Source organism: Emiliania huxleyi, assembly GCF_000372725.1.
Source record: "Emiliania huxleyi CCMP1516 unplaced genomic scaffold EMIHUscaffold_347, whole genome shotgun sequence".
Lineage (NCBI taxonomy): Eukaryota > Haptophyta > Isochrysidales > Noelaerhabdaceae > Emiliania > Emiliania huxleyi.
Window position 1 is genome coordinate 41,036 of NW_005199387.1, and position 24,420 is coordinate 65,455.

Sequence of the window (24,420 nt, forward strand, 5' to 3'; positions counted from 1 at the left end):
GCAGTGGGCTGTCGGCAAGGTAGGTGAGTGTCTAGGGGTCATCTCTAGGCTGGTTAGCCTTGATTTTGATCAAAGATCGGCGCAAGAAACGGTCGCGATGCCTCGTGTGAACGCTTTGAACAGTGACTTCTCGAAGTCACTCGGTCCTACGGAGAGACACCGTGTGAGGACCCCTCCGGAGTACGACTTATGGGCTCTACCTCTACACACGACAAGTGCGACTACACTCCGAGTCAGACCTCGGCTCGCCACTGGATGTCAGAATGATCTCACGATTACTCACGCGCACGACAAACATCAACTCTTTGATCGACTCAAGTTGTCAAGTAGAGGTCCTCATTGTCAGATTGAGAGGTCCTCACGGCGCAGTTCATGGAGCGACGATCCGCCGCAGCATGCGCTCGCCCCTAGCTACTACGCCGGCCCGCGTTGCATCCCCCTTCGGCTTCCTTGTTTTCCCCTTCTGTCCGAACCGCGGCTGCTTTGTTCGAGTAGCCAACATACATAGCCCGCCACCCCCCAACCAATGAATCGCGAGTAGACAGGTATATACACCTTGGGAAGGTGGTTTTGATACCTGGGAGGGAAGTGTGCGCGAGGAACGCATGCACCTTCAGGAACGCATGCACCTCCTTAGCCCTACGGTATTGTGGTAGTTCCTAGTTTACCTCTTTCCCAAGACACACAGCCAGCTGGCTGCCACACACCCTGAGTTGGCGTACACATAACTCAAGGCCACATCCTCCCTGTCGCCCCCCCCAGCACTCCAAGGTGCCAAGAGAAACAAACAAGGGCACAACAAACAACAGACGACAGGAAGTAGCTAGCCAACACACAGCCCGCCCTCCAAATTCACATTTTTTTGAAATTCGGCGGCAGCTGTCCCCCTCAGCACGGTGTGGTCGCCGATTGCTGGAAGGTGCCATGAAGCTCTGCTTGCTAATCGTCGGAGCTCTCGCGGCCAGCCATGCATTTAGCACGCCCGAGTCGGCGGCTGCGATGACGTCCGCGCCTGCCGAGAAAACTTTCGAGGCACTCGCCTTCGTTCCGAACGCGACAGCAATCGGCCTGGGCTTCGTCGAGTCGGCGCTCACCCAGGCCCAGGTCCACCTCGCATTGCAGCTCGGCAACCTTCTCTCCGTCAACGTCACCGCGTTCAAGGACGCGTGGTGCGAGGCCGTCATGCCTTTGATGGCCTTCAACCTCACCACGTTCACAGAGGCAATCAAAGACCACGTGCGAGGCAAGGTTATGGCGACGTTTGGCAAAGAGGCCATCGACGAAGATGGCGACATTGAATTCGACGAGGTCAAGGAGTCCATCAGCGCGGCGTTCCTCGAGGCCGAGCCACCTGCGCTCACCGACAACAACTCACCCACCGTGGCCGAGTACGGCGCGGATGGGGATGACCCACGCGACACGGCGCTCGTTCTTCCCGCGTGGACCCTGTGGGTGACCGTGACCGTACTCCCTGTCGCGCTCGCCGTCCGCGTCACGCGCGACTCGGCGATTCGCGCTTGGGCTGACCCAGCAGCCCCAGCGCAGATGGTCTGAGGGCCGAGGAAGGCGTTCTGCGCCCCTCTGCCGACGTGAGCTGTGGAGCTCTCAGGAGCCGGAGGAGTCTGTGCCCCTCGCGCCGCTGTAGTTGCGAGGTGTGTGAAGCTCACGCAGGTGACGTGCGTGCGAGTGTGCGGAGTGTGTCGTCTCGATTGTGGCCAAGAACTTGACTAGTTGCAAATACGGGTGGTGTGACGATGATGAATTTTGATGTTGTTTTGTCCGTGTTGCTCCCAGCGCCCTCGCCCGCGCTCCCTGAGACGGCGGCGGTGACGGTGACGGGTGAGCCGGGGACTGGCATTTCTTTGTTTTCCGGTCGCGCTTGCCGGGACCGATTCTTCTTCTTCTTCTGCCGATTGCTGTGGTCGCTGCTGTCGCTGCTCATGTGCAAGCCGCGAGGTGTGTAGCCAGCCAGATCCAGCTGCGCAACGCGAGGCAGCGGAGCGAGCGAAGCGCCAGGACGCGCCCGTCCCTTTGTAACGCTTCACGCGCGTCGCTGAGGCGTGCTGTGAAGCTCTCGCGTGATCGCGAGCATCGCACAACATCGCCATTTATCGCATTTTATCGCCAAATATCGCGGGTATCGCGGTTGCGATATTGTGAAAGAGTTCCTCTAGAGAGAGAGCTCAGGGCTTGGGTATCTTGTTCTTGAGCGGCTTCGCAATACGGCTTTTGTTTTGTATTATACAGCCCCGTGACGCGTACTGACGTACGCACACACCTCCGCGCGCGCGGCCGCGCGGGTCAGCAGACAGCACATCGCAATCGAGATTCGTGGCAACTGCGGACGATTACCTAGATATCTCTGCATCATCACGCCCACACCGGACGGAGAGGACGAGCAAGGCCAGCGCACGGCCACGGGCGCGCGCTGTGGGGCCAGACTCAACGCACGTACGTCCCGAAGCATGCAGCTCCTCGCGAGGGGCTGCGCGTACGCCGGGGTGCATGAATGCACGCCGGGCAGTGGACACACGCATCCATGAAGAGAGGCCGCCCTCCGGAGGCCCTCACTGCGAGCCCCCGAATGCGTAGTAACAAAAGGTCGCCAGCGGGTGGGACTTGGACTGAGGCGGCTCCGAGGCGAGCGAGCGAGCAACCGGCTCGCTCGCCGCCTCCGCGTCGCCGGCGGTGCGCGTGTTCTTGGGCGGCCCGCCTCCGGCCGGCTTGTGGTAGTCGAGGAAGGCACCCACCACGATCGAGATGACGGCGACGGCGTGCTCCTCGCCCGGGCACTGCCGCGGCGCGGGGGGCTGCTCGTTCTCCCACCCCCGCCCAAAGGGCACCTTGGTGATGAGGTCGTGGACTGGCTCAATAAGTCGCACGAGGGTGACTCGGTAAGACGTTTTCGGCTCGGGAGAGGTTGTAGAGGGCGGCTCCCATCCCCCAAGCACCAGTAGCGATTCGAGACTTACCACATAGGGTTTGATCCTAGTGATCTACACATCTACTCGTCCGCACTATGGCATTATCGTGCAGGGCGGGGACACATGTCCTTGAATCCCAGCTCGTCTCAGAGTTTGACCCTTTTATTTATTTATTTACTATGGCCGGTGTGTGCCGCGGCCGCTCTGCAGGCGCCGTCGTCGAGGACCTCCCGCGCGATTGCCGTCTGCGCGCTCACCAGGGCAAGGTCCTTGTGCACTATGGGAGGGAACGGGTCGCTCCGTGTCATCGACCAGACGTCAAGCTCGATGACCCAATCGGGCAATACCTCGAGCGCCACCGCATCGTACAACGCTTTGCGGAGGTTGAGGTCGAACCCCATCCCCGCCTCCGGGGTTATAGGCGTGAGCGTATCGGTGGCCAACGCGTGGCCCGTCTTGTAGAGCACGATCACATCGGGCCGCCGTGCACGCAAGGCCTCGAGCGCCTCGGCCAGCCGCACCATCGCCTCGTGAAAGCTCGCGAGCGGCAGGGTCACCCAATGGTGGACAAATGAGATCGCGATCAGCCGAGGCGGCACTGCCTCACCCGCGGCTCTTTCGAGGAAGGCGGCCTCGAAGCCTGCGAGTGTGAGAGGCGCGCGGATCTCCGGACGAGCGAGGGCGAGCGCGGTGGAGGCGAAGTAGAGACCGCGGGTCGTCATGATCGGAAATGAGTGGAACGCGCCCTCCAGCGCGGGGAGGTGGCTGGGAGGCGTCGCGGTGCCGGACGCTTGCACATTTGGACGGCCGGGCCGCTTCAGTTTGTGCCACTGGCCGAGCGTGGAGTCGCCGAGCCTCAGCACCCGAGCCTCGGTCGCTGGACGGCACGCGGCTGGGGTCAGCTCGCACGCATGATACTTCCACTCCCAGCTCGTGACCCCCCCGGATCGCGCCACCGCCCAGTACCCCTCCTGCGTGCGGAGCACATCTGCCGCAGTGCACGCCCGCCGGCCCACGCTGGCGCTGCTCGCGTGCCGATGGGCCTGCTCTGCGGCCTCCACCCAGACAGTCGGCATGGAGCGCTCGCGGCCGATGCAGCAGCTCAGCAGTGCGCGGCGGACTCGGTGAAGGAGAGGCCCTGCATCATCGAGCACCCGGAAGCTGACCGCGGGGAGGACTGCGGAGGGTGCCCACTCCCCTTTCGGTCCGGCCGCGTTGTTCCGAGGGCGGATCCAACGCTCGCTTGCAACGGCGTGAGTCGAGACGTTGCGGCAAGTCTCCTCGTTCCGGACGAAGCACCACATCGACAGCGGCTGCTGCGGTCCGCCAACCTCCCGAAAGACGTCGCATGCCACCGCGGCGGTGGCGTTGGCATCACTGACGCGCCGCTCGGCTCCAGAAGAAGACTCCAGCGTGCCTTGTGCGAAGAGCTCCTGCGGCAGGCGTGCGTCGGCCGGTGCGCGCACCGTCAACCCACCGTGTCGACCCCGGTCGTTGGCACGCCTCGCACGCCGCACGCTGCACATCAATTCTCGGTGGTCGGGCGTCTTGACGACGGCGGAAGCGAACGAGCGGTTGGCGTCGCGGACAGCCCGCCACACCATCAGCGCGTGAGCGATCGCTGGATAGGCCTGCGTGACACGCAGTCGTGCGTCGCGACCAGTCATCTCACGAGGCGGCACCAGTGTGGCCGTGTGCGTCCCATCGCCGTGGTCCACGGCCTGTGCGGCGACCCGCGCAGTATCGCTGACAAGCGCGACCTCAAAGGAGTCTCCGCCGACGTCTAGCCTTTGTCCGCGCGCCGTTCTCGCCGTGATATTGATCACGAGAGGTCGGCCGGCGCGCGGTCGTCCGTGGACTCGGATTGTCGCCGCCTCAGCGCGTGACAGGCCGGCAACAAAGGGGCAATTCTCGGGCGAGGCGGTGTCCAGCATTTTGCGCCACGCGGCGACCGACGAACCCGGCTGCAGCATGGCTCCGCAGCGATCGAGCTGGGCTTGCTGCAAGGCGGTCAACGCTGTAGCTTGAAGTCGCGCCAGCCGCGTTGGACCCGCGGCTGTGCGATGGTGTGCGAGCCGACGGCCAGCACAGGTGGGGGTGGTACTGCTGCAGTTGGGCTTCTCCTGGAAGGCAACTTTGCCGTCGCACCGACAGCTGTAAGCGACCATGCCAGGAGGATAGCCGCAGCGGAACGGGCCACCGCCGGGTCCGCAACTGAATTCGCCTCGACAACCGCGAGTCCAGATTTCGCGGTCGCTGAAGCAGCCGAAGCTGCGACCACGCACGCACTGCGCGCGACTGTCCTGCCGTATGAGCTCAACGAGGCAGCGTGCTGACGGCGACGACGTCGACGGAGGACTACTTGGCAGCATTCCTGTGGCTGTGAATCGTCCTCAGCCACAGCCACAGGAATGCCACAGAGCCAGGAATGCGATCGTCGGCAAGAGAGAATCTTGCAAGGGAGAATTCAACAAAATCGCCGCCTCGCCGCTCCCCTGCCCGCTCGCACCCGACTTTCTACCTCCTCGTGATCCAACCCGCCACCCCCCTCGCCCGTCACCCTCCCGCCGCCTCGCCGCTACCTCGCCCGCTCGCGCCCGACTTTCTACCTCCTCGTGATCCAACCCGCCACCCCCCTCGCCCGTCACCCTCCCGCAGCCTCGCCGCTCCCCTGCCCGCTCGCGCCCGACTTTCTACCTCCTCGTGATCCAACCCGCCACCCCCCTCGCCCGTCACCCTCCCGCCGCCTCGCCGCTACCTCGCCCGCTCTCGCGCCCGACTTTCTACCTCCTCGTGATCCAACCCGCCACCCCCCTCGCCCGTCACCCTCCCGCAGCCTCGCCGCTCCCCTGCCCGCTCGCGCCCGACTTTCTGCCTCCTCGTGATCCAACCCGCCACCCCCCTCGCCCGTCGCCCTCCCGCCGCCTCGCCGCTACCTCGCCCGCTCGCGCCCGACTTTCTACCTCCTCGTGCAACACCCCGCCACCTCACCCTCCCGCCGCCCCGCTGCTCGCTTGCCCGCTCTGCCCAGCCGACCGACGCCCCGCCATCCGTTGCCGTTATGCCGCCGCTCCTTACTGTCCGCCGTGCCGTCGTTCTTTACCATACCGCGCCGCCTTTCCATACTTCCTGCTTCGACGGGGTTTGTGTTGAGGAGTGACCCGTGCCGCCGTGTGCCCCGCAGCGGCCTCGCTGGGCCAGAAAATCGGCCCCGAGTGCCAGCAGCAGCCTCGTTGAGCCAGAACGTCGGCTCGCGAGGTGGGTGCTAGTATGAGCCCGATCCGTCGCAGTGCTCTTGCAGAGGCGGTTAGTGGTGCACTAACCCCGAGAAACCCTTCGGGTCACTCCTCATCGCAAACCCTGTCAGCAGTCCTCCTCCGGGAATGTACGTAAGAGCCACATACATGGAAAAAAAGAACTACTTTCCGGTTAGCAAGGGAGAAAGAAAAATGTTAGCCTGCTTAAGATCCTTCGTGTCCTTCTCCCACCCCTCGTTTGGTGTGTCCGTTTTAAATATTTATCCGAGGGATTTCCCCTCATGAGGCGGTTTCGCGTGACCGCCGCTGCGCGCAGAGATTGATTGATTGATTGAGAGAGAGAGATTTTTATTAACCAACAAGAAATCACTCTGCTTGATTGATGGGAAGGCGAAGCACAGTCCGACCAACGACTGGGACACCAACGCGGTATGGGTGGACGCAAGACGGGCGAAGACGGTCACACAGGAGCGAACTTCCCTAGTCACCCGCGGCCGGACTCCATCCGATAGAGATGGGTGGCGCCCCGCTTCGAAACGCCCGCTATCTTGAAAAAGAATTCTTAAAATACAAGCCTCTCTCACAGCACAAAAGAATTTAAACAAAACAACTCTGTCTCACAGCTCGACAGGTGCACAAAAGAATTTTACTATACAAGCCCCTCTCACAGCAGACTGGCTCGGACTGGCACTACAAATGGCACAGCAGGCGACGGCCCCTTACGGGTCGTCAAAGAGGCCGGCGTACTCCTCCGGCCGCTCCTCCCCCTCCCAATCCTCCCCGGGCTCTGGCTCCTCCTCCTTCGCCCGCGCCCTCGCCCCCCGCCGGCGGCGATTCCGTGCGGCCGTCGCCCCCTCCCCCTCCCCGCCCCCATCACGGCCGGAGCCGTACCACCCAGCGCGCACGAGGAACGAGGACTGAGCCTCAACCTCGTCCAACCTCACCGCCCTCACGGCGGCGTCGCACGCCTCAGCCCGCGAAGCGCCAGCAGCATGCGCCGCGGCGTACGCCGCGTCGCCTACCGCCTGCCTCGCGAGAGACGCGGCGCGCCACTCGTCCTCCAGCGCCGCCGAGCCCCACACAGGGTCTCCCGCAGACCGGTCCGAGTCGCCGTCCGAGCTTAGCTCGCCCTCGCCCTCGCCCTCGCCTCGCGCCTCGCCGCTCCCATCCTGCGGCTGCGCCACGCCCCGCGCCTCGCAGCAGCCCCATCCTTGGCAGAGCCCGCCGCACATGCCATGCGCGACGTATGCCTGGCGCAGGCCAGGCACCCCCCACCGATCGTCAGCACAAAAGAAATGTCCGTGCGCTGCTCGGCCAGCGCGTCGTGCTTGGCGGGCTCTCCTCCCGCCCCGAGCTGAACGGGCGGTGGGGCGTGGCGCGGAGCGAGGGCGGGCGGTACGCGGTGGCGCTCGAGGGCGGCGGTGAGAGCGTGCGAGTGCGGCCGGGCAATCTGTCGATGGCGGCGGTGTCAGGCGGTGCCGCGGCAGCCCCCGACGCGGTCGTGACAGCGGTTGGGCGAGGCGACGAGGAGGCGGTGCTGGCGTGGCTCGAGGGCGGCGGGCGGGTCAACGCGACGTACGAGAGAGGCCAGGTGCGGGGCATCACGCTGCTGATGGGCGCCGCCGCCAACGGCCACGAGCGGGTGGTCGAGTTGCTGCTGCAGCACGACGCGGAGATCAACCTGCAGAGCAACGAAGGCTTCACCGCGCTGATGTCCGCCGCCATCCAAGGCCACGAGCGGGTGGTCGACCTGCTGATTCGGCGCGGCGCGGAGGTCAACCTGCAGGACAACCGCAGCAACACCGCGCTGACGCTCGCCGCCCTCTTCAACCGCCCCGCCGTCGTGCGGCGCTTGCTGCGGGCGGGCGCAGACGCGACGGCGCGCAATGTGAACGGCAAGACGGCGCTGCAGAAGGCCAAGGAGAAGGGCCACGCCGCGTGCGTCAAGATCTTGACTGAGGCAGCGGCGGCGGCTGCGGAGGGCCGGGTCTTCGAGGGCGGGCGGTACGCGGTGGCGCTCGAGGGCGGCGGCGAGAGCGTGCGAGTGCGGCCGGGTAATCTGTCGCTGGCGGCGGCGGAGCAGGCGCCAAGCGGTGGCGTGGCAGTCTCCAACGAGGTCATCGCAGCGGCTGAGCAAGGCGAGGAGGAGGCGGTGCTGGCGTGGCTCGAGGACGGCGGGCAGGTCGACGCGACGTACAAGAAAGGCGAGGTGAGCGGCCTCACGCTGCTGATTGGCGCCGCCGCCAACGGCCGCGAGCGGGTGGTCGACAGGCTGCTACAGCGCGGCGCTGATGTCAACCTGCAGGATAGCGACGGCGGCACCGCGCTGATGGCCGCCGCCTACTGGAACCGCCCCGCCGTCGTGCGGCGCTTGCTGCGGGCGGGCGCAGACGCGGCGCCTACTGTTGAAGGCAAGACGGCGCTGCAGCTTGCCAAGGAGAAGGGCAACGCCGAGTGCGTCAAGATCCTGACTGAGGCAGCGGCGGCGGCTGCGGAGGGCCGGGTAGGGGCCGATTGCGCTTCTTCAGGCGCGGCAGCGGCAGCTGAGGACGCGCCGCTCCTCGGCCAGCGAGTCGTGCTCGGCGGGCTCTCCTCCCGCCCCGAGCTGAACGGGCGGTGTGGCGTGGCGGGGAGCTTCGAGGGCGGGCGGTACGCTGTGGCGCTCGAGGGCGGCGGCGAGAGCGTGCGAGTGCGGCCGGGCAATCTGTCGATGGCGGCGGCGGAGCCGGTGTCAGGCGGTGCCGCGGCAGCCCCCGACGCGGTCGTGACAGCGGCTGAGCGAGGCGAGGAGGAGGCGGTGCTGGCGTGGCTTGACGGTGGCGGGCGGGTCAACGCGACGTACGAGAGAGGCGAGACTAGCGGCCTCACGCTGCTGATGGGCGCCGCCGCCAACGGCCGCGAGCGGCTGGTCGAGTTGCTGCTGCAGCACGACGCGGAGATCAACCTGCAGAGCAACGACGGCGACACCGCGCTGATGGCCGCCGCCTACAACGGCCACGAGCAGGTGGTCGAGCTGCTGCTGCGGCACGGCGCTGATGTCGACAAGCAGAACAGCAGCGGCGGCACCGCGCTGATGCTCGCCGCCTTCTTCAACCACCCCGCCGTCGTGCGGCGCTTGCTGCGGGCGGGCGCAGACACAGCGCGCACTGTTGACGGCGAGACGGCGCTTCAGTGGGCCGAGGAGAAGGGCCACGCCGAGTGCGTGCGCGCCCTCGAGGAGCACTCGTCGACCGCAGCAGAGGCTGAGGGGGAGACAGCGATCGCAGAATCAGCCGAACAGGCCGCGGCGGCCGCACGCGAGGCGTCAGCGGCTGCGGAGGCGGCGGAGGCGGCGGAGGCGGCGGAGGCGCGCGATGCTGCCGAGGCGGCGCTGCGCGAGGCGGTTGAGGCGTGCGAGCGAGGCGACGCCGATCTCGAGGCGCTCAGGGCGGCGATCAACGCGAACACCGACGCCGCCGACGGCTCGGAGGCGCTGCGGGCGGCGCGGCGGTTGCGCGACGAGCTGGCGGAGCGCAGGACCCGCGAGGCCAGGGCGCTGAAGCGGCAGCGGCAGAAGGAGGAAAAGGCGGCGGCGAGGCAGGCGGCGGAGGCAGCGAGGGCGGCGGAGGAGGCGGATGCGGCGGCGCGGGCGGCGGAGGAGGTGGAGGCCGCGTCGCGGGCAAGGGAGGAGGCAGAGGCGAGGGCAAGGGAGGAGGCTGCAAGGGAGAGAGAAGAGGCGAGGATGAGGGCGGAAGCGGAGGCGGCGGAGGTGGCGGCGGCGGCGGCGGAGGCGGAGGCGGCGGCGGCGGAGGCGGAGGCGGCGGCTGTAGAGGCGGCAGTGGCGGCCGTGGCGGCGGCGGAGGCTCGAGAGGCAGCGGAGGCGGAGGCAGCGGCAGCGGCGGCAGCGGAGGCGGCGGCGGAGGCGGCGGCGGCAGCGGAGGCGGCGGCGAGTGTCGCCGCCCTCGCCACCGCCGCCACACCGCCCGCCGCCGTCCCTCTCGACGAGCTCATCGCGGCGACCGACGGCTTTGCCGAGGCGCGCAAGGTGGGCGAGGGAGGCTTTGGGCGCGTCTACCGCGCCGACGCGCTGCCGTCGCTTCCGCGCGTCGCTTGCGGGTTCGCGGTCAAGACGGCGCTGGTCGGTGTCGGCGCCCAAGGCCTCGCCGAGCTGCAGAGCGAGGTGCGCACGCTCAGCGCGGCGTGCCACCCGTCCCTGCTTCCTCTGCTCGGCGTCTGTTTGGCGCCGTCGAGAGCGTGCCTCGTCTACCCCCTCTGCCGCGGCGGCAGCCTCGAGGACCGCCTCTACCGCTCGCCAGCCGCGCTGCAGCGGCTCCGCATGCTCGGCTTCGAGACGGCGCCACCGCCGCTCTCCTCCGCCGCACGGCTCCGCGTGCTGCGCGACGCCGCGAGAGCGCTGCACTACCTGCACACGCTCTCGCCCATGATCCTGCACCGCGACGTCTCGGCGGGCAACATCCTACTCGACGAGCGCGGCAACGGCTACCTCGCTGACGTGGGCCTCGCGCGAGCGGCAGAGGCGACGGCCGGCGCACAGGTCTCGCACCTGTCGACGCAGCGCATCTTTGGCAAGCCTGGGTACATGGACCCGATCATCCTCAACGACGGTCAGGCTTCGCAACTCACCGACGGCTTTGCGCTCGGCATCACGCTGCTCGTCGCCCTGACCGGCCGCGGCGCTCTTGGCTTGCTCAGTGCGTGCGACGATGCGCTGGAGGAGCCCGACACGGCGGAGAGCATCGCGGCGGCCGACGCGGGTTGGTCGGCGGCGCAGGCCGAGGAGCTGGCGCGGCTCGTGGTCGGGCTGGCGTTCGTTCGGAAGAAGAAGCGGATGCCGCTCGCAGAGGCGCTGCCGCGGCTGGAGGCGCTGGTCGAGGCGGCGGGGGCGGTGGAGGAGACGGCTGGGGCCGAGGAGCGCCAGTGCGACCTCTGCTACGACGCGCCTCGCTCGGTTCGCTTCGCGTGCGGCCACGCGCTCTACTGCGAGGCATGTGCGCCGCGCGTGCTGGAGCGCGACACCAACTGCCCGGCCTGCCGCCGTCCGGCGCTGCCGATCGTCGACACTGGAGCAGGCGTGGCGGCGCAGACGACCTTTGTCTACCAGTCTCCTCGCGCGGTGCCGAACCCTCCGCCGGCCGGCGGCGCTGTGCCGGCAGTCGGTAGGCGCGGACGCGGCGGACGCGGCGGGCGGGGCGGGAGGGGCGGGCGGGGCATGGGGCGGGTCGGCTGGTAAACCTAGAATAGCGCCACAATTGCGTGTATTGGTAATACAATGTACTGAGTAAGGACGTCGTACCCGCTTGCATGCCCGCTGTGACATCACTGGCGGCGCGGAGCGTGACGAACGGTGTCGTAGATTGGGGAGAGGCTAGAGCCGCGTACTGCCGTACAGACGGGGGAGCGTCGTCGACGGGTGCGGGACCGCGGCGCAGCCAGTGCCGCGGCGATGCCTCCGGCTGCTTGCGGCGGGTGGCTTGCTGCTCGCTGCGATGGCGAAGAACTCGTCTCGTCGCACACCAACCAAGGGCTTACGCTCTGGCGAGACTGAGAGGCGCATGTATGATGTATCTTATTCGGACCCCCCCCTTGGCGCCTTGTGATTTTCGAGCGAAGATTTCGAGATCTGCCCGCCGTCCTCCGCTCAGCGCCGGCCGCCCATGCGCTCGCGGGGCTGGCCGACGGCGCGGGCCTCTTGCCGATGGACCCAGCCGAGGTGCCCAACCAGTCGGAGCCGCGTCTAGGGTACCATACTTCCGGGCGGTTGTGCGGGGAGCGAACCTTAACGACCGCCCAGAAGCTTTCTGAGCGAACCAATCGGGCCAGGATCATCAGCATATGTCCCCTCCACAACATCGTGGGCGTTTGAGCGGTATTTGAGGAGCACCGCGACTCTGAAGTTCGGCCGGGTGGTCTGCAGACCCCCCCCCCCGGAGCAGCAGAGGCTCCGTGGGGTCGAAAAGTCGACGCTGGGAGTCGCACTCGTCAAACCGTCGCAACACCACGCGGTACGCACGTACCGCCCACATCCCCTCCACCGCTGAGAAGGCGCAGATCGACCGCCGGGCCGCGTAGCCGTCGTTAAGGAGCGGTTTTTGGAGCCGTACGAAGAGGTCCCAGACGGGCGAAGATGCGGTTTTGCGAGGGGCGGTGCGTCGCGTGACGCACGTACTCGACCACCGGCGCGAAGAAGGCGAGCTCGCGCAGCGTCTCGGCGCAGGCGATCATCGAGCGAGCGAGCGCCTCGGGCGAGGCGGCGTCGAGCGCGAAGGCGTTGCAGAGCCGCTCTCGCCAGCTGCGCCCGTGAGCACGAGCGCGACGACCGACGCCGCACGCTCGAGCGGGTCCCTCAGCGAGCAGGCGGTGTGCGTCGCGCCGGGGCGGGGGTGCCGTGCGGCGCGTGCAGCAGCCCTGCGCGCAGCTCGACCAGCTTCGGGAGCTCTCCTCGAACGAGTCGTCCGAGGGCGCGGACAGGCGAAAACTTGCATCTCCGCGCGCTGGTCGACAGCAAACGGGGCAACGTGTGGCCGTCAGCTGTGGCCGTCAGCCCTCGTGAACGCCCGTTTGCCGTCAACTGGGCAAGCAGCACTAGGCTACGGATCCACCCGAACCCTGCAAAAATACTGCGGAACAGCAACGGTCCCAAAGTTCCCCTAAAATTTGTCGCGTATGAAGACCACTGTGAAGAGAGAGAATCTTGCCCGACGCCTCGCGCGCGGGAAAGCTCGGCGAGTCGACTTGCGAGCCTTCCCGCTGCTAAGGTAGTACGTATGTAATGCGGCCCTCCTCGGCGGCGCGGCGGGGAAACTCTCCGACTTCATCCGATGCTCCCGGCGCCGCGCGGCCTCGGCGACACCGCGAGAGGCCGCCTCTCAAGCAGCTCAAGCAGCTCGACCTCTTCGGCAACGACGTGGCGGATGACAACAACCCAATTTTGACCATCGCGAGCGAGCGCTTGCGCGTCCTCGAGGACCTTCTCTCGCATGACCAGTGGGATCCGGTGGATGGGCGCGAAGAGCTGTGGCGGGAGGTGGACGGCATGCTGACAAGGTATCGCGGGTACCGCACGGTACTCCGAGTGCCCGCTCGCCCGGAGCAGCTCGTGCCATTCAGACGCAATCACATGACCCTGACGTTGAGGCCCGCAATCGACATGCTCGACCTCGAGGGCATACAATGCTTGCTCGATGCGCGTGCAGACATAAACGCGTGCTTCGCTACCGAGGATTATTCGGGGTGCACGCCGCTCACTTACGCCGTGCTACGCGGAGATACCGCCACCGTACGTCTGCTGCTGCGCCGCGGAGCGGATGTCAATCGCAAGGACGACGACAACTATGCGCCGCTGCACTGTGCCGAAAGCGCTGCGCACGTTCGCATGCTACTCGCTGCTCACGCAGATGTGAATATCATCGGGCCTGAACACAAGTCGCCACTGCACATGGTGCGTGGCCCAGAGACCATACAGGTATTGCTCGCTGCAGGCGCGAGAATGGAAGCAAAAGATGGCAATGGTGAAACACCACTCATGGTTGCCGTGTGCGAAGGCGTCGACGCGCTTGGTGATGTGCGTTGTCTGCTTGAAGCCGGTGCAGACGTGCATGCGGGTAACGCGAGTGGTGAGACGCCTCTCTACGAAGCACTTTCCTTCAACTACAGGGCATGGGGGCGGTGGCAATATCGCGCTGCTTTTGACGTTTCCAACGGCGTGGCGATGGTTCAGCTACTGTGCGCACACGGCGCTGACAAGTCGCAGGTCGAGCTTCACACACGCTCCATATTGAACCCTGACATGACATGGAACTTTCCGGGCCGTGCTGCGGCTCAGGCTGCGCTCCGCGAGTGGTTCACGACGAGCGAGCACTGGCGCACTCCGCTACACCACTTTGACATCCTTGGCGCCCCACACGTGCGCAAGCTCCTCCGCGACCCGTGGACGCTGCACGAGCCGCCGGCGGACCCCACGTCTTCGGGCGTGCTCAAGCCGCTCGATCTCGCCCTCTCGAAGCCGGAGGGTGCGCGTAGCGACGCCGCGTGCCTCATCGTGCGCGCGGCGGCGAGGTGGAGCCCTCTGAGCCACGACGTCTATCCGGCGGACGCGCGGCGCCTCGCGGTGCTCCTCGCGCCCATCGGCTACCACCTCGAGTACCACCGCGGCTTCCGCGGCCTCGGCGAGGTGTGGGTACGGCACGTGCTGCCGTGGGTGGTCTCACGCGCAAGCCGCCGGCCGCTCGGCGTCGCCGACGTGCTCGCCATGCGAGGTCCGCAGCTCGCCGACGAGCTCCGCTTCCGTCGGCTCGAGAGGCCCGCAACCAAGTCGGCCATGGTCGGCGCGTTGCTCGAGGCCATCGGGGCGATTGCCAGGGACCCTGACTCTGAGTCAGAGTCGGGCAGTGCGGAGGACGAAGAGTGACCTTTTCGTCATGATTTCGTTTGTCGACTCTTACAGCTACAGCTGTCGGACCCGAGGCGAGAGGACTCGGCGAGAGCATCGCGTCGCCGTGTCGGTCGGGTGGGCTCGGTCGGCGCAAATTCCTTTTCCTTTTTTTATGGACCTCGTTCGATCGGCCGGATCGGTAGCCCGGTCGAACACCCCCCAAACAAATAAATTCCCCCTGCGAGCTGAGAGGTTTTGAGATTTCGCTCCCGCGCAAGAGTGTCATCTTCGCAACGATGGTGCCAACGGCGAAAAAGCGCCGGTGAGCAAGGACGAGATGGAGGTGCGTCTTTCCCATGCTCGCGCGCCCCCCGCGCGCGAACTATGCACACGGGCCCGGCTCGCCCGCTTGGGGGTCCACCCGGCACACCCCCGCCCCCTCGTTCGAGTAGCCAACACATAGATAGCTCGCCCTCCAACCAATTGAATCGAGTACGAGTAGATAGTTAGGTACCATGGGAAGGTGATTGTATGTACCTGGGATGTTGAAGGTGCGATGAAGCAGCAGCTGCTTCGTTCGAGAGAGAGAGACACTCTTTCTCGTTCGAGTAGCTAGCCAACACATAGCCCGCCCTCCCCCAAGCCCAACCAATGAATCGCGAGTATACCATGGGAAGGTGATTTGATACCTGGGAGGGAAGTGATCCTCCTTAGCCTACGGTATTGTCGTCGTCGTTGTTTTTTCTCTTTTCTCCGAAACTCGGCGGCACCTGTCCCCCTCAGGCCGCGGTGGTCGCCGATTGCTGGAAGGTGCCATGAAGCCCTGCCTGCTAATCGTCGGAGCTCTCGCGGCCAGCCATGCGTTTAGCACGCCCGAGTCGGCGGCTGCGATGGTCGCGCCTGCCGAGAAAAGTTTCGAGGCACTCGCCTTCGTTCCGAACGCGACAGCAATCGGCCTGGGCTTCGTCGAGTCGGCGCTCACCCAGGCCCAGGCCCACCTCGCACTGCAGCTCGGCAACCTTCTCTCCGTCAACGTCACCGCGTTCACGGACGCGTGGTGCGAAGCCGTCCTGCCTTTGATGGCCTTCAACCTCACCACGTTCACAGAGGCAATCAAAGACCACGTGCGAGGCAAGGTTATGGCGACGTTTGGCAAAGAGGCCATCGACGAAGATGGCGACATTGAATTCGACGAGGTCAAGGAGTCCATCAGCGCGGCGTTCCTCGAGGCCGAGCCACCTGCGCTCACCGACAACAACTCACCCACCGTGGCCGAGTACGGCGCGGATGGGGATGACCCACGCGACACGGCGCTCGTTCTTCCCGCGTGGACCCTGTGGGTGACCGTGACCGTCCTCCCTGTCGCGCTCGCCGTCCGCGTCACGCGCGACTCGGCGATTCGCGCTTCGGCTGACCCACCAGCCCCAGCGCAGATGGTCTGAGGGCCGAGGAAGGCGTTCTGCGCCCCTCTGCCGACGTGAGCTGTGAGCTCTCAGGAGCAGGAGGAGTCTGTGCCCCTCGCGCCGCTGTAGTTGCGAGGTGTGTGACGTTCACGCAGGTGACGTGCGTGCGAATGTTTGGAGTGTGTCGTCTCGATTATTATTGTCGGCTGCCTGGGCGTGGTGCGTGGCATTGAGCTGGGACTACTGGCTCCGAGCGGTTCGTCGGTCCGGCGACTGTGTCCGACGACCGGCGCTGCGGCGGCCGGTGCGGGCCCCCGACGTGTGAGGGCCACTTTGTGCGGGACCTGCGCTTTCTGAGAGTTGTGGTCGAGACACAAAACGGAACCGTCCTGAGGAGACATTACAACCGCGCACACGGCACACCACCGCGCGCGTTTAAACATGGAGGGCCGTGCCGCACACAACTGCTCGACGCGGCACATTTCACACATGATCAACACTCAACCCGGCGTTTCCCACGAACGCTCCCGCCTACACCGACTATGCGCATGCACGCGCGCCACCACGCGCGCCACCAACCCATTGCGCCCTCTCCACGAGGGCATCTCTGGGCTCCGGCGGGCGCCTGGCGCAAGCCCACTGCGCCGCGACACCTACAAGGACGTGTCTCGGACATGTCGTGGACGTGTCCCGGACAAGTGTCCCGCCGGCTCCCTGTGCCGCGCCGCCTCTAGCGACACCGCCACTGGCTGGACTCCAACAGCTCATATCGGCCGCAACCCCCGCTCGGACGCGGCGGCGGCTGCGGGGGAGGCGGCAGCGGCGGCGGGCGCGGCGGCAGCGGCGGCGGAAGCGGCGGCGGAGGCGGCGGGGGCTGTGGCGGCGGAGGCGGAGGCGGCGGGGGAGGCGACGCCGCGCGAGCTGCGGTAGTCGACGATCGCGTCCGTGAGGAAAATCGTCATGCCGATGGGGGCGGCGACGGCGACGAGGTTGCGCGCCATGCCCCGCCTAATCTCGGCGTGCAGCTCGGGTGATCTCGGGCAATCTCGGCGGCGAGGTCGCGCGCCATGCCTCGCCACCATCGCGGCCGGCCGACACCTCGGCTGCCTCTCGGCTGCCTCTCGGCTGCCTCTCGGCTGCCTCTCGGCTGCCCCTCGGCTGCCCCTCGGCTGCCCCTCGGCTGCCCCTCGGCTGCCCCTCGGCTGCCCCTCGGCTGCCCCTCGGCTGCCCCTCGGCTGCCCCTCGGCTGCCCCTCGGCTGCCCCTCGGCTGCCCCTCGGCTGCCTCTCCGCTGCCTCTCGGCTGAATCTCGGCTAGATCTCGCCACAAGAAAGACGCGCCCTCGCGACGCAGCAACCGACGCGTCGTCTCGCCGAGCGCCTGACCAGAACAAATCTCGGCTAGATCTCGACTCGATCTCGACTGCATCTCGACTGTATCTCGGCGACATCCCGGCGGCATCTCGACGGCATCTCGACGGCATCTCGACGACAACATGGGAACATCTCGACGGCCGGCGGCATCCCCCATATCTCCCCATATCTCCCCATATCTCCCCATATCTCCCCATATCTCCCCATATCTCCCCATATCTCCCCATCCCGCGCCTCATCCGTCTTGAACATCTCGTTTCGAATCACGTCCAGGGGGTTAGTCAGCGCGGCGCCTGGCGGCACCTCTCATTATTCTTCATGATTCTTCATGATTCTTCATTGTTAGTAACTCCTAGTCGGCGCGGCGCCTGGCAGTTCGCATTAAACCGTTCTCACCGACCACTCAAATTAAGTGCCACGGTTCGTTAACAGCGCGGCGCCGGCGACGCCCGCAGCAATCGACTTGACCGCCGACGCCTGGACGAGATTAGCCGAGATCTCGCCGAGATGTCGCCGAGATGTCGCCGAGATCTCGCCGAAATCTCGCCGAAATCTCGCCGAGATGTCGCCGAGATGTCGCCGCGATGTCGCCGAGATGTCGCCGAGATCGGCTTGACAGCCGCCGCCCGGGACAACGGGATCGAGCTGCTGCTGCTGGCCTTGTCCGGTGGCGCGGGGGTGACGCTCCGTGGGCGCGGGAGTGACGCAACTACTTGTTGGGCATGCGCGCGCCTGGAGGACCTGTGACCTGTGGCCGGGCGCGCCGGGCGGCGCCGTCGGCTTCGGCAGCAGCTCTTGCATCGCGTCCTTCACCTAATTCATCACGGGCGACGCGTCGCAGTTGATGGTTCGCAGAAGCGGCCTCCTGCCCCGCGCCCTGCCACACACCCAGATCGCCACGACATACTTCGGCACCGTCTTTGCCACCGCGGGAACCGTGCCTAGGGGTTTGGGGGTCGGCGTTGGGGAATGGGGCCAGAGGCTTGGCGCCACTGGCTGTAGGGGACACTGTGTAGGGGCGGGAACAAGTGCTATGCATGCGGCGGCGGCGATGGCGGAGGTGGCGAGGGCGCGGCGATGGCGGTGGCGACGGCGATGGTGGCGGTGGCGGTGACGTGAGACGGGAGAAGAAGGCGAGAGCGGGTGGGAAGGTGAGGAGAAGACGGAGGAGGAGGAGAGAAGACGATGAGAGAGGGGTGCCGGGCTCGCAGCGAGAGTGCAGGGCGAGGGTGAGGGAGAGAGCGCCGTGCCAAAGGCCGCTGACGCCGCGCGTGGCGTGGATGTGGCGGAGGGCGGCGACGAGGCCGGCGTGGCGCGAGCTGGGGTCCTGGATCGTGATCGTCCCTCGCACGATTGGCTGGTTCACCACTTGGACCAGCGTCGAGATGCCGACCGCCGGCAGGGCGGTCGCCGCGGCAGGCGAGGCGCCCAGCGCGAGCATGCGGTCACGGCCGGCGTCGGCACAGTAGAAGATCGCGGCGCGTGCCCACGTCATGCCGAAGAGCGTCGCCGCGACGCCCTTGTACGGCGGGCCGAGCAGCACTTTTAGCCTCGCGAAGAAGGTCGGCCCCTGCGCCGTGAAGCCACTCTGCCCAATGGCAGCGGCCTTCCAGAGCGGGAAGTTGACCAGCGCGGCGAGGCCGGCGCCCGAGAGGTACGAGATCAGGTCGACCTGTGCGCCGGGAGCCATGCAGCGGCTTCCTGCGATCGAAGGCCGCCAACCTTCTCTGTAAGATAACAAACGTCTCTGCTCTCGCACAAAAGGTGTGCGCATGCGGTGTGGATCGGACAGACGATTTTGACGCATGTCCGTTACGGGAGACGTAGCGCCCGGATCCTACTGGTACACTATTGTTGACACCCCTGTACGAGTACGGTATCTTCCCCCCGAGCCGGTTTTATTTTCTGTAAATACAACCCAGGACGGCCGTCAGTCTCAATTACAACAACGATGACTCCAACGATTTGAAATCCTCGCCGATATATTGACTGCAGTGAGAGCGTCCACACAGGAGTGTGTGCGATCGGAAGGCACGCCGTTCGCGACTCGCCTGGCTCGACTGCAATCAGACTCATCACTCCAGTGTTCAGACTTCGACTGCGACTAAAGCCTCTTAAACATACTGTCCATCACTCCAGATAACAGCTCCATGAACAGCTCTCAGCTGTGGTGTTCTAATCAGCCGGCAGCCACCTATCGGCTATACCTATAGCCCTACTTCCACGTCCGTAATGTCCCGGGCGTCTGGGCACATCACAAGTGCCTGGTAGAGCATATTTGATATGCATAGTATGTAGTGAAAACACGCGTTCGCACGGCCCGCACGGGTGGCCACCCGAGCTACCCCAAGCTACCGGAGAGATATATTCCCTGAGAAGCAGCCCTCCACTGGTCTACATGTATATTCCAGGGAATATCTAACGGAAAAAATGCTCGCGACCGTCTATCCACACCATATAAGTTGCAACCGCAGATTTTTTCGCGAGGCAGGTGGCTTTTCCACCTGCGACGCGTGCAGCGCGTTTTTTTATCGACACCATATAAAGCTGCAACCTCGTCCGCCGATTTTTTCGCGACAGAGAGGGCTTTTCCACGCGCGTCGCGCGCACGCGTTTTTTCTAGGATTTCAAAAAGAAAATGTATAATAATATTGACCTTTGCTCAAACTTGAAAATGTATAATAATATTGACCTTTGCTCAAACTTGAAAGTGCAACAAACAGGTGTGGCAGCGCATACACAACTACGCCAGTGTGCTGGAGGAGCTACACTTTCCCAACCCCATAGCTGGCAAGAGCATCACCTGTTTCCACGCAGTAAGCGCCCGGCACCATAATTTGTGCTCGAGCAGGGAGCGCACAAGATTGGCATTATGTTATGCAAAGCGTGTTATCAGGTATGAGATGGACGCATATCCGTGTATTGCCCGACACAGTAAGGAAGACGGTGAGTGGCCGCATCAGCTGCGAACGGAACGAGTCCAGCGGAGCGCCCGGCTCAAAGTGCATTACAAAGGGCACTATGAGCAACAACAACACCCTAGATCCCTCCAACTTTGTGATGAGTCTCGTGTCTGAGGCATTTCGCAGCATCGATCTTTTGCAACACGTGCCCGAAGCGGTCCTGCGGAGATTGACGCGTCACTTTCACCGGATTCCGATCACAGTAGGCACGGTCCTCTTCAATGTGGGTGGTGCGCTACCCCTGCCTGCTCACGTTGCTTCTCTCGCTCCACCAGCTTCCTTGCATCTATGGACACGGTACGCGTAGATGCAAGCGATAGCTTCTACGTCATCGAGAGTGGCGAGTACGCAATCGAGGCGGCGATGCACCGCAGTGGCTGCAACTGTCGAGCGCAGGAGCGCTACCTCCAGTTGGTAGATTCAGACGGCTTTGGCGAACTCGCACTCCTCTCAGATCGGCCTCGTACTGGTACCGCCTGCTGAGCCAACGGGTTAGGGTTAGGGTTAGGGTTAGGGTTAGGGTTAGGGTTAGGGTTAGGGTTAGGAACGCGCAAACCGAGTGCCCGAGTGAGTGTGTGTGTGTGTGTGTGTGTGTGTGTGTGTGTGTGTGTGTGTGTGTGTGTGTGTGTGTGTGCCGCTCTGTGAGGGGTCCAGGCGCAAACCGAGTGCCCGAGTGTCTCGCACGAATGAAATCGAATATCAAAAAATAAAGAAAAAACACCAACGGAACATTCCACGAAGGTGCTCATAGCCGTACAGTGAGTGCACGCGGCCCCCCGGGGTATAGTGAGGTGGTTTGACCTCTCTCTCAAGGGCACGCCTATCGTCATGGGCACAATGTCAAGGGCACCAGGTTCGATGGCGCCTCGTGAAGATGGCGGCCGGCTCTACGCCGGTGTGCAAGCCGCCGGGCGGGTCATGCTCAGCGGTGGCGTTAGCGGCGTGGCAGCTCGCGTCTGCACCCATCCCTTTGACACAATCAAGTCGCGGCAGCAGGTGGCGGGAAGCCTGGACGGCGGTGTGCGCCGCCTCGCGCGCGCCTCCATGCCAACGGCTCTGCTCTCTGTGCTCCGCGACGAGGGCGTCGCGGGCCTGTATCGAGGCTTTGGCGCAGTCGCGTTCGGCGTCCCGTTTGCTAGCGCCTTTTACTTTGGAGGGTACGAGTGGAGCAAGGCTCTCCTCGGCGAGGGCACCGCAGCGTACATCTGCGCGGGACTGCTCGGCCAGAGTGCGGCCGGCCTGGTGTACACTCCGGTGGACGTCATCAAGGAGCGGCTGCAGGTTCAGAGCCTGGTGGGGAGGCAGGGCTACCGGTACGCCTCGGCACTCGACGGGCTGCGGAGCGTCGTGCGCGCCGAGGGCGCGGCGGGGCTGATGCGCGGGTACTGGGCCAACAACGCAACGTGGTGGCCGTGGAACGTGGCCTACTTCCTCGCGTACGAGTGCGGCCGCGGCGGTGGAAGAGGCTGTGCCCGGACGCGTGTCCTCGGACCCTCGGCCCTCTTCCTCCGAATAGGCACGGGCGCGACCTCGTGGCGCGTCACGCGGGCGTCGCCGACAAGGCGCAGCTTCCGCCCGCGACCTCGTCCGCGTGCGCCTGCGCCGCCGCCGCTGCGGCGACGCTGCTCACCTCGCCCGCGGACCTCGTCAAGACGCGGCTGCAGACGGCGGTCGGAGAGAGGCGCGGTGCGGCGGCGATCGCGGCGGACCTGTACCGCGCCGAAGGTGCGCGCGCCTTTTTTGCGGGGGCGCCGGCTCGCGTGCTCGCCATCGCGCCCGGGAGTGCCATCTCCTTCTTCCTCTACGAGGTCGCCAAGCGGCTCGCGGCCCCCACTTGCACTGGCGAGCTCCCGCAGCTGGAGAGGATGAAGCGAGCGCGGTCGGAAGTCTGACATTTCGAGAGACATTGACAAGACACAAAGTCAACCAAAAAAAAGCGCCCTCGTCGATCTGTGCGAGACGAGAGGTGGAGCAGGACGAGTTGCGGAGATCAGCAGGAGGATGTACCTCGAAGAGATTAGGAGCAGCAGGGACCCGAGGGGGACCAGGTGGAAGACGGCTAGTGCTAGTCCCCCATCGGGAGAACGACCCCGGCTAAAGGGGATGTGGACCGTGAGTTGAGGAAATCGGAGGACGCGACCCACTTCGCCACAGACGGTGTCCCGCGCCTCGCCGCTATGACGGCGACACGGCCGCAGCTCGTGTGCGTGTCGCTTGTCCGGAGTGAATACTCCAACGCGCTCGTCGGTGACGGTGTCCTCCAACCTGCGCCGCGCTCGGCGAACCTCGACAGCGCCTTCGATGGCATGCAGCTCTTTGCGCCTGAAGCTTGGAGAGCAGCTCCTCTGCTGCTCACACGCTCTGCACAGACGGCACAGCCTACTGTGCGGCTGCCACAGCTGTGACAGCGATGGGCTCGCCCTCACTGGCCCTCAGTCACTTGTGCTGCGGCTTGTGTGAGCGACACTGCTCGGCGACTCGCCGGCACACTGTGAGACCATGGGTCTGAGGTTAAACCACGCTACCAGCGCTTGATCACATCGGCCCCGCGGGCACGCTGCCGGCGTGGGAGGCGCGCAGCCGGCGAGTGCGCGAGGCGAGCACGGGGACGACCAGGCCGGCGCGATCTCCGCCTCCGAGCTGCACCTGCTGGCACTCGCCTCGCCTCGCGACGAGGAGTCCCGTCTGGCCGGAGAAGGCGCCGCCCGTCAGCTGCACCGCCTCCTTCTCCTCCGCCGGCTCCGCCTCCCACGCCTCCCACGTGCCGCTCGCGTGCCCGTCGGCCGCCTCCGCCTCGAGCAGCGCGCCCATCTCGGCCACGGCGTCGCCAACAAACTGCCGCACGCGCGCCGCCTCCGCCGCCTCCGCCGCCTCGGCCTCCGGCGCGCCCGCCGGCGGTCTGTCGGCGCGGAGCACCCTCCCGATGGCCTCGAGGTCAGCCAGCGCGTCGCGCGCCGAGGTGTACCCGCCGCTGCTCGCGCGGCTCAGCATCGCGCCGAGCGAGGGCGGCGGCGGCGCTAGCGGCAGGCCCGCGCGCGCAATCGCCGCCTCGCCGAAGCGATCAGCGAGCAGCTCGGCGGCGGGCTTGGCGGCTCGAGCGAGCGCAGCATCGCTTCGACCGCGGCCGAGGCGCGGGCCGCCGCCTCGCGCGAGCGTGCTCCGGCGGCGGCCGGCGAGTCGGGCGGCGGCGAGTCGGCGGCGCGGTCGCGGCGCGTGCGCTTCGGCCGCGCCAGCCCATCGCGCGCGGCCGCCGACGGCGGGGGCGGCATCGACGACGAGGCCGCCCTCGCCGCCGCCCTCGCCTCGACCGCCGCCGGCGTGTCGCGCTCGTCGTAGCTCATCGAGGCCGCCTTGCCGCGCTTGGCGCGCCCCGCCGCGGCCGCCGGCGGCACCTGGGCGGGGGCGGTGAGTCTCAGGGCGCGAGTGTCACGACTCCCGATGATTCGATCCGGCGCTTGCGCGCCGCGCAGTAGCACGCACGCTGCGTGAGGTTCATGTAGCGCCGGTGGAGCCACATCGAGAACTGCGCCGTGCCGAGCGAGAGGGCGTGGCACACGAAGGTCTGCGTCACCGATCGCTGCTCGATCGCCTGCAGCGGGGCGCGCCGAGCCGAGCGTGACGAGCGCCGGGCGTGGCGGCGAGGGGAGCGGGGCGGAGGAGGCAGGCCGCCGCAGCGACGCGACCACAGCCGCGGCCACGCACAGCCACGGGCACGCGCCTGCTGCACGAGCGGGACGAGCCGCTCATACGCGTCCTCGGGCCAGTCCGCGGCTGCGGCAAGCTCGCGGCCCATCTCCGAGGTCCCGGGACCCGCCTCGTCCGCCACGTACACCCCGTCCGCCTCCGCAGTCTTGCGCGCGCCCTTCCTCTTCCTCGATGCTCCGGCCGCACCTCCTGCGGGGGCGCCGCCCGCGCCCGAAGCGGCTGCCGCTCCGCTCGTCGCACCCGCAGCGGGCTCGTCCGTCTGGGTTGACGCCCGTCTGGGTTTTTTTGCGCCGAGTCGAACTGCGGGATTCGAACTCGAGACCCAATGCAGTTTTGCGACGGTGGGTTCTCATCCCCTCATAATAAGCCGTCAGTGTGCGACCTCTTGCTATATTTCGACTCTCAATGGCTCGCATGCACCTCCT

General features: G+C 65.9%; 9 protein-coding genes across 9 annotated transcripts; 5 read left to right on the top strand and 4 right to left on the bottom strand.

Moving 5' to 3' along the window:
- The first annotated feature begins 903 nt into the window (after nucleotides 1–903).
- Nucleotides 904–1,783, top strand: EMIHUDRAFT_444648 (hypothetical protein). Its single transcript, XM_005773079.1, has one exon. The coding sequence runs from the start codon at nucleotides 925–927 to the stop codon at nucleotides 1,552–1,554; it is 630 nt and encodes a 209-aa protein (XP_005773136.1). The 5' UTR covers nucleotides 904–924; the 3' UTR covers nucleotides 1,555–1,783.
- Nucleotides 1,784–2,231: 448 nt separating this feature from the next.
- Nucleotides 2,232–2,767, bottom strand: EMIHUDRAFT_369056 (hypothetical protein; the record flags this gene model as incomplete). The annotated part of the gene is given in 3 exon segments (XM_005773080.1): nucleotides 2,232–2,261; nucleotides 2,272–2,423; nucleotides 2,438–2,767. Coding segments are annotated over 3 exon segments (187 nt in total), but the record flags the coding sequence as incomplete, so codon positions are not given.
- A 327-nt stretch (nucleotides 2,768–3,094) lies between these two features.
- On the bottom strand, nucleotides 3,095–4,897 carry EMIHUDRAFT_117522 (hypothetical protein; the record flags this gene model as incomplete). Its single annotated transcript, XM_005773081.1, has 2 exons — nucleotides 3,095–4,357; nucleotides 4,391–4,897. The coding sequence occupies 2 exons, from the start codon at nucleotides 4,895–4,897 to the stop codon at nucleotides 3,095–3,097; spliced, it is 1,770 nt and encodes a 589-aa protein (XP_005773138.1).
- A 5,269-nt stretch (nucleotides 4,898–10,166) lies between these two features.
- On the top strand, nucleotides 10,167–11,446 carry EMIHUDRAFT_241925 (hypothetical protein; the record flags this gene model as incomplete). The annotated part of the gene is made up of 2 exons (XM_005773082.1): nucleotides 10,167–11,294; nucleotides 11,423–11,446. Coding segments are annotated over 2 exons (1,152 nt in total), but the record flags the coding sequence as incomplete, so codon positions are not given.
- Nucleotides 11,447–12,950: 1,504 nt separating this feature from the next.
- On the top strand, nucleotides 12,951–14,588 carry EMIHUDRAFT_241926 (hypothetical protein; the record flags this gene model as incomplete). The annotated part of the gene is made up of 3 exons (XM_005773083.1): nucleotides 12,951–13,225; nucleotides 13,835–13,931; nucleotides 14,004–14,588. 3 exons carry the CDS (start codon nucleotides 12,951–12,953, stop codon nucleotides 14,586–14,588), a joined length of 957 nt encoding a protein of 318 aa, XP_005773140.1.
- Nucleotides 14,589–16,303: 1,715 nt separating this feature from the next.
- On the bottom strand, nucleotides 16,304–17,800 carry EMIHUDRAFT_444650 (hypothetical protein). The gene is made up of 4 exons (XM_005773084.1): nucleotides 17,562–17,800; nucleotides 17,279–17,334; nucleotides 16,684–16,963; nucleotides 16,304–16,608 (listed from the first exon to the last, which is right to left on the bottom strand). The coding sequence occupies exons 1-3, from the start codon at nucleotides 17,577–17,579 to the stop codon at nucleotides 16,720–16,722; spliced, it is 318 nt and encodes a 105-aa protein (XP_005773141.1). The 5' UTR covers nucleotides 17,580–17,800; the 3' UTR covers nucleotides 16,304–16,608; nucleotides 16,684–16,719.
- A 207-nt stretch (nucleotides 17,801–18,007) lies between these two features.
- Nucleotides 18,008–19,035, bottom strand: EMIHUDRAFT_469931 (hypothetical protein; the record flags this gene model as incomplete). The annotated part of the gene is made up of 3 exons (XM_005773085.1): nucleotides 18,573–19,035; nucleotides 18,216–18,268; nucleotides 18,008–18,140 (listed from the first exon to the last, which is right to left on the bottom strand). Coding segments are annotated over exons 1-3 (630 nt in total), but the record flags the coding sequence as incomplete, so codon positions are not given.
- A 1,190-nt stretch (nucleotides 19,036–20,225) lies between these two features.
- Nucleotides 20,226–21,000, top strand: EMIHUDRAFT_241930 (hypothetical protein; the record flags this gene model as incomplete). Its single annotated transcript, XM_005773086.1, has 3 exons — nucleotides 20,226–20,520; nucleotides 20,598–20,759; nucleotides 20,945–21,000. 3 exons carry the CDS (start codon nucleotides 20,226–20,228, stop codon nucleotides 20,998–21,000), a joined length of 513 nt encoding a protein of 170 aa, XP_005773143.1.
- A 208-nt stretch (nucleotides 21,001–21,208) lies between these two features.
- EMIHUDRAFT_75194 (mitochondrial carrier family) lies at nucleotides 21,209–22,182 on the top strand (the record flags this gene model as incomplete). The annotated part of the gene is made up of 2 exons (XM_005773087.1): nucleotides 21,209–21,732; nucleotides 21,807–22,182. 2 exons carry the CDS (start codon nucleotides 21,209–21,211, stop codon nucleotides 22,180–22,182), a joined length of 900 nt encoding a protein of 299 aa, XP_005773144.1.
- Nucleotides 22,183–24,420: the final 2,238 nt, after the last annotated feature.

Bases quoted from the DNA above. Each gene is read 5' to 3' on its own strand.
- EMIHUDRAFT_444650 (XM_005773084.1), bottom strand. The intron at 16,964-17,278 runs GCGAGATCTAGC...CGCCGAGATTAG, and splicing joins GAGGGCGCGTCTTTCTTGTG to GCGGGGCATGGCGCGCAACC.
- EMIHUDRAFT_444648 (XM_005773079.1), top strand. From the start codon at position 925: ATGAAGCTCTGCTTGCTAATCGTCGGAGCTCTCGCGGCCAGCCATGCA.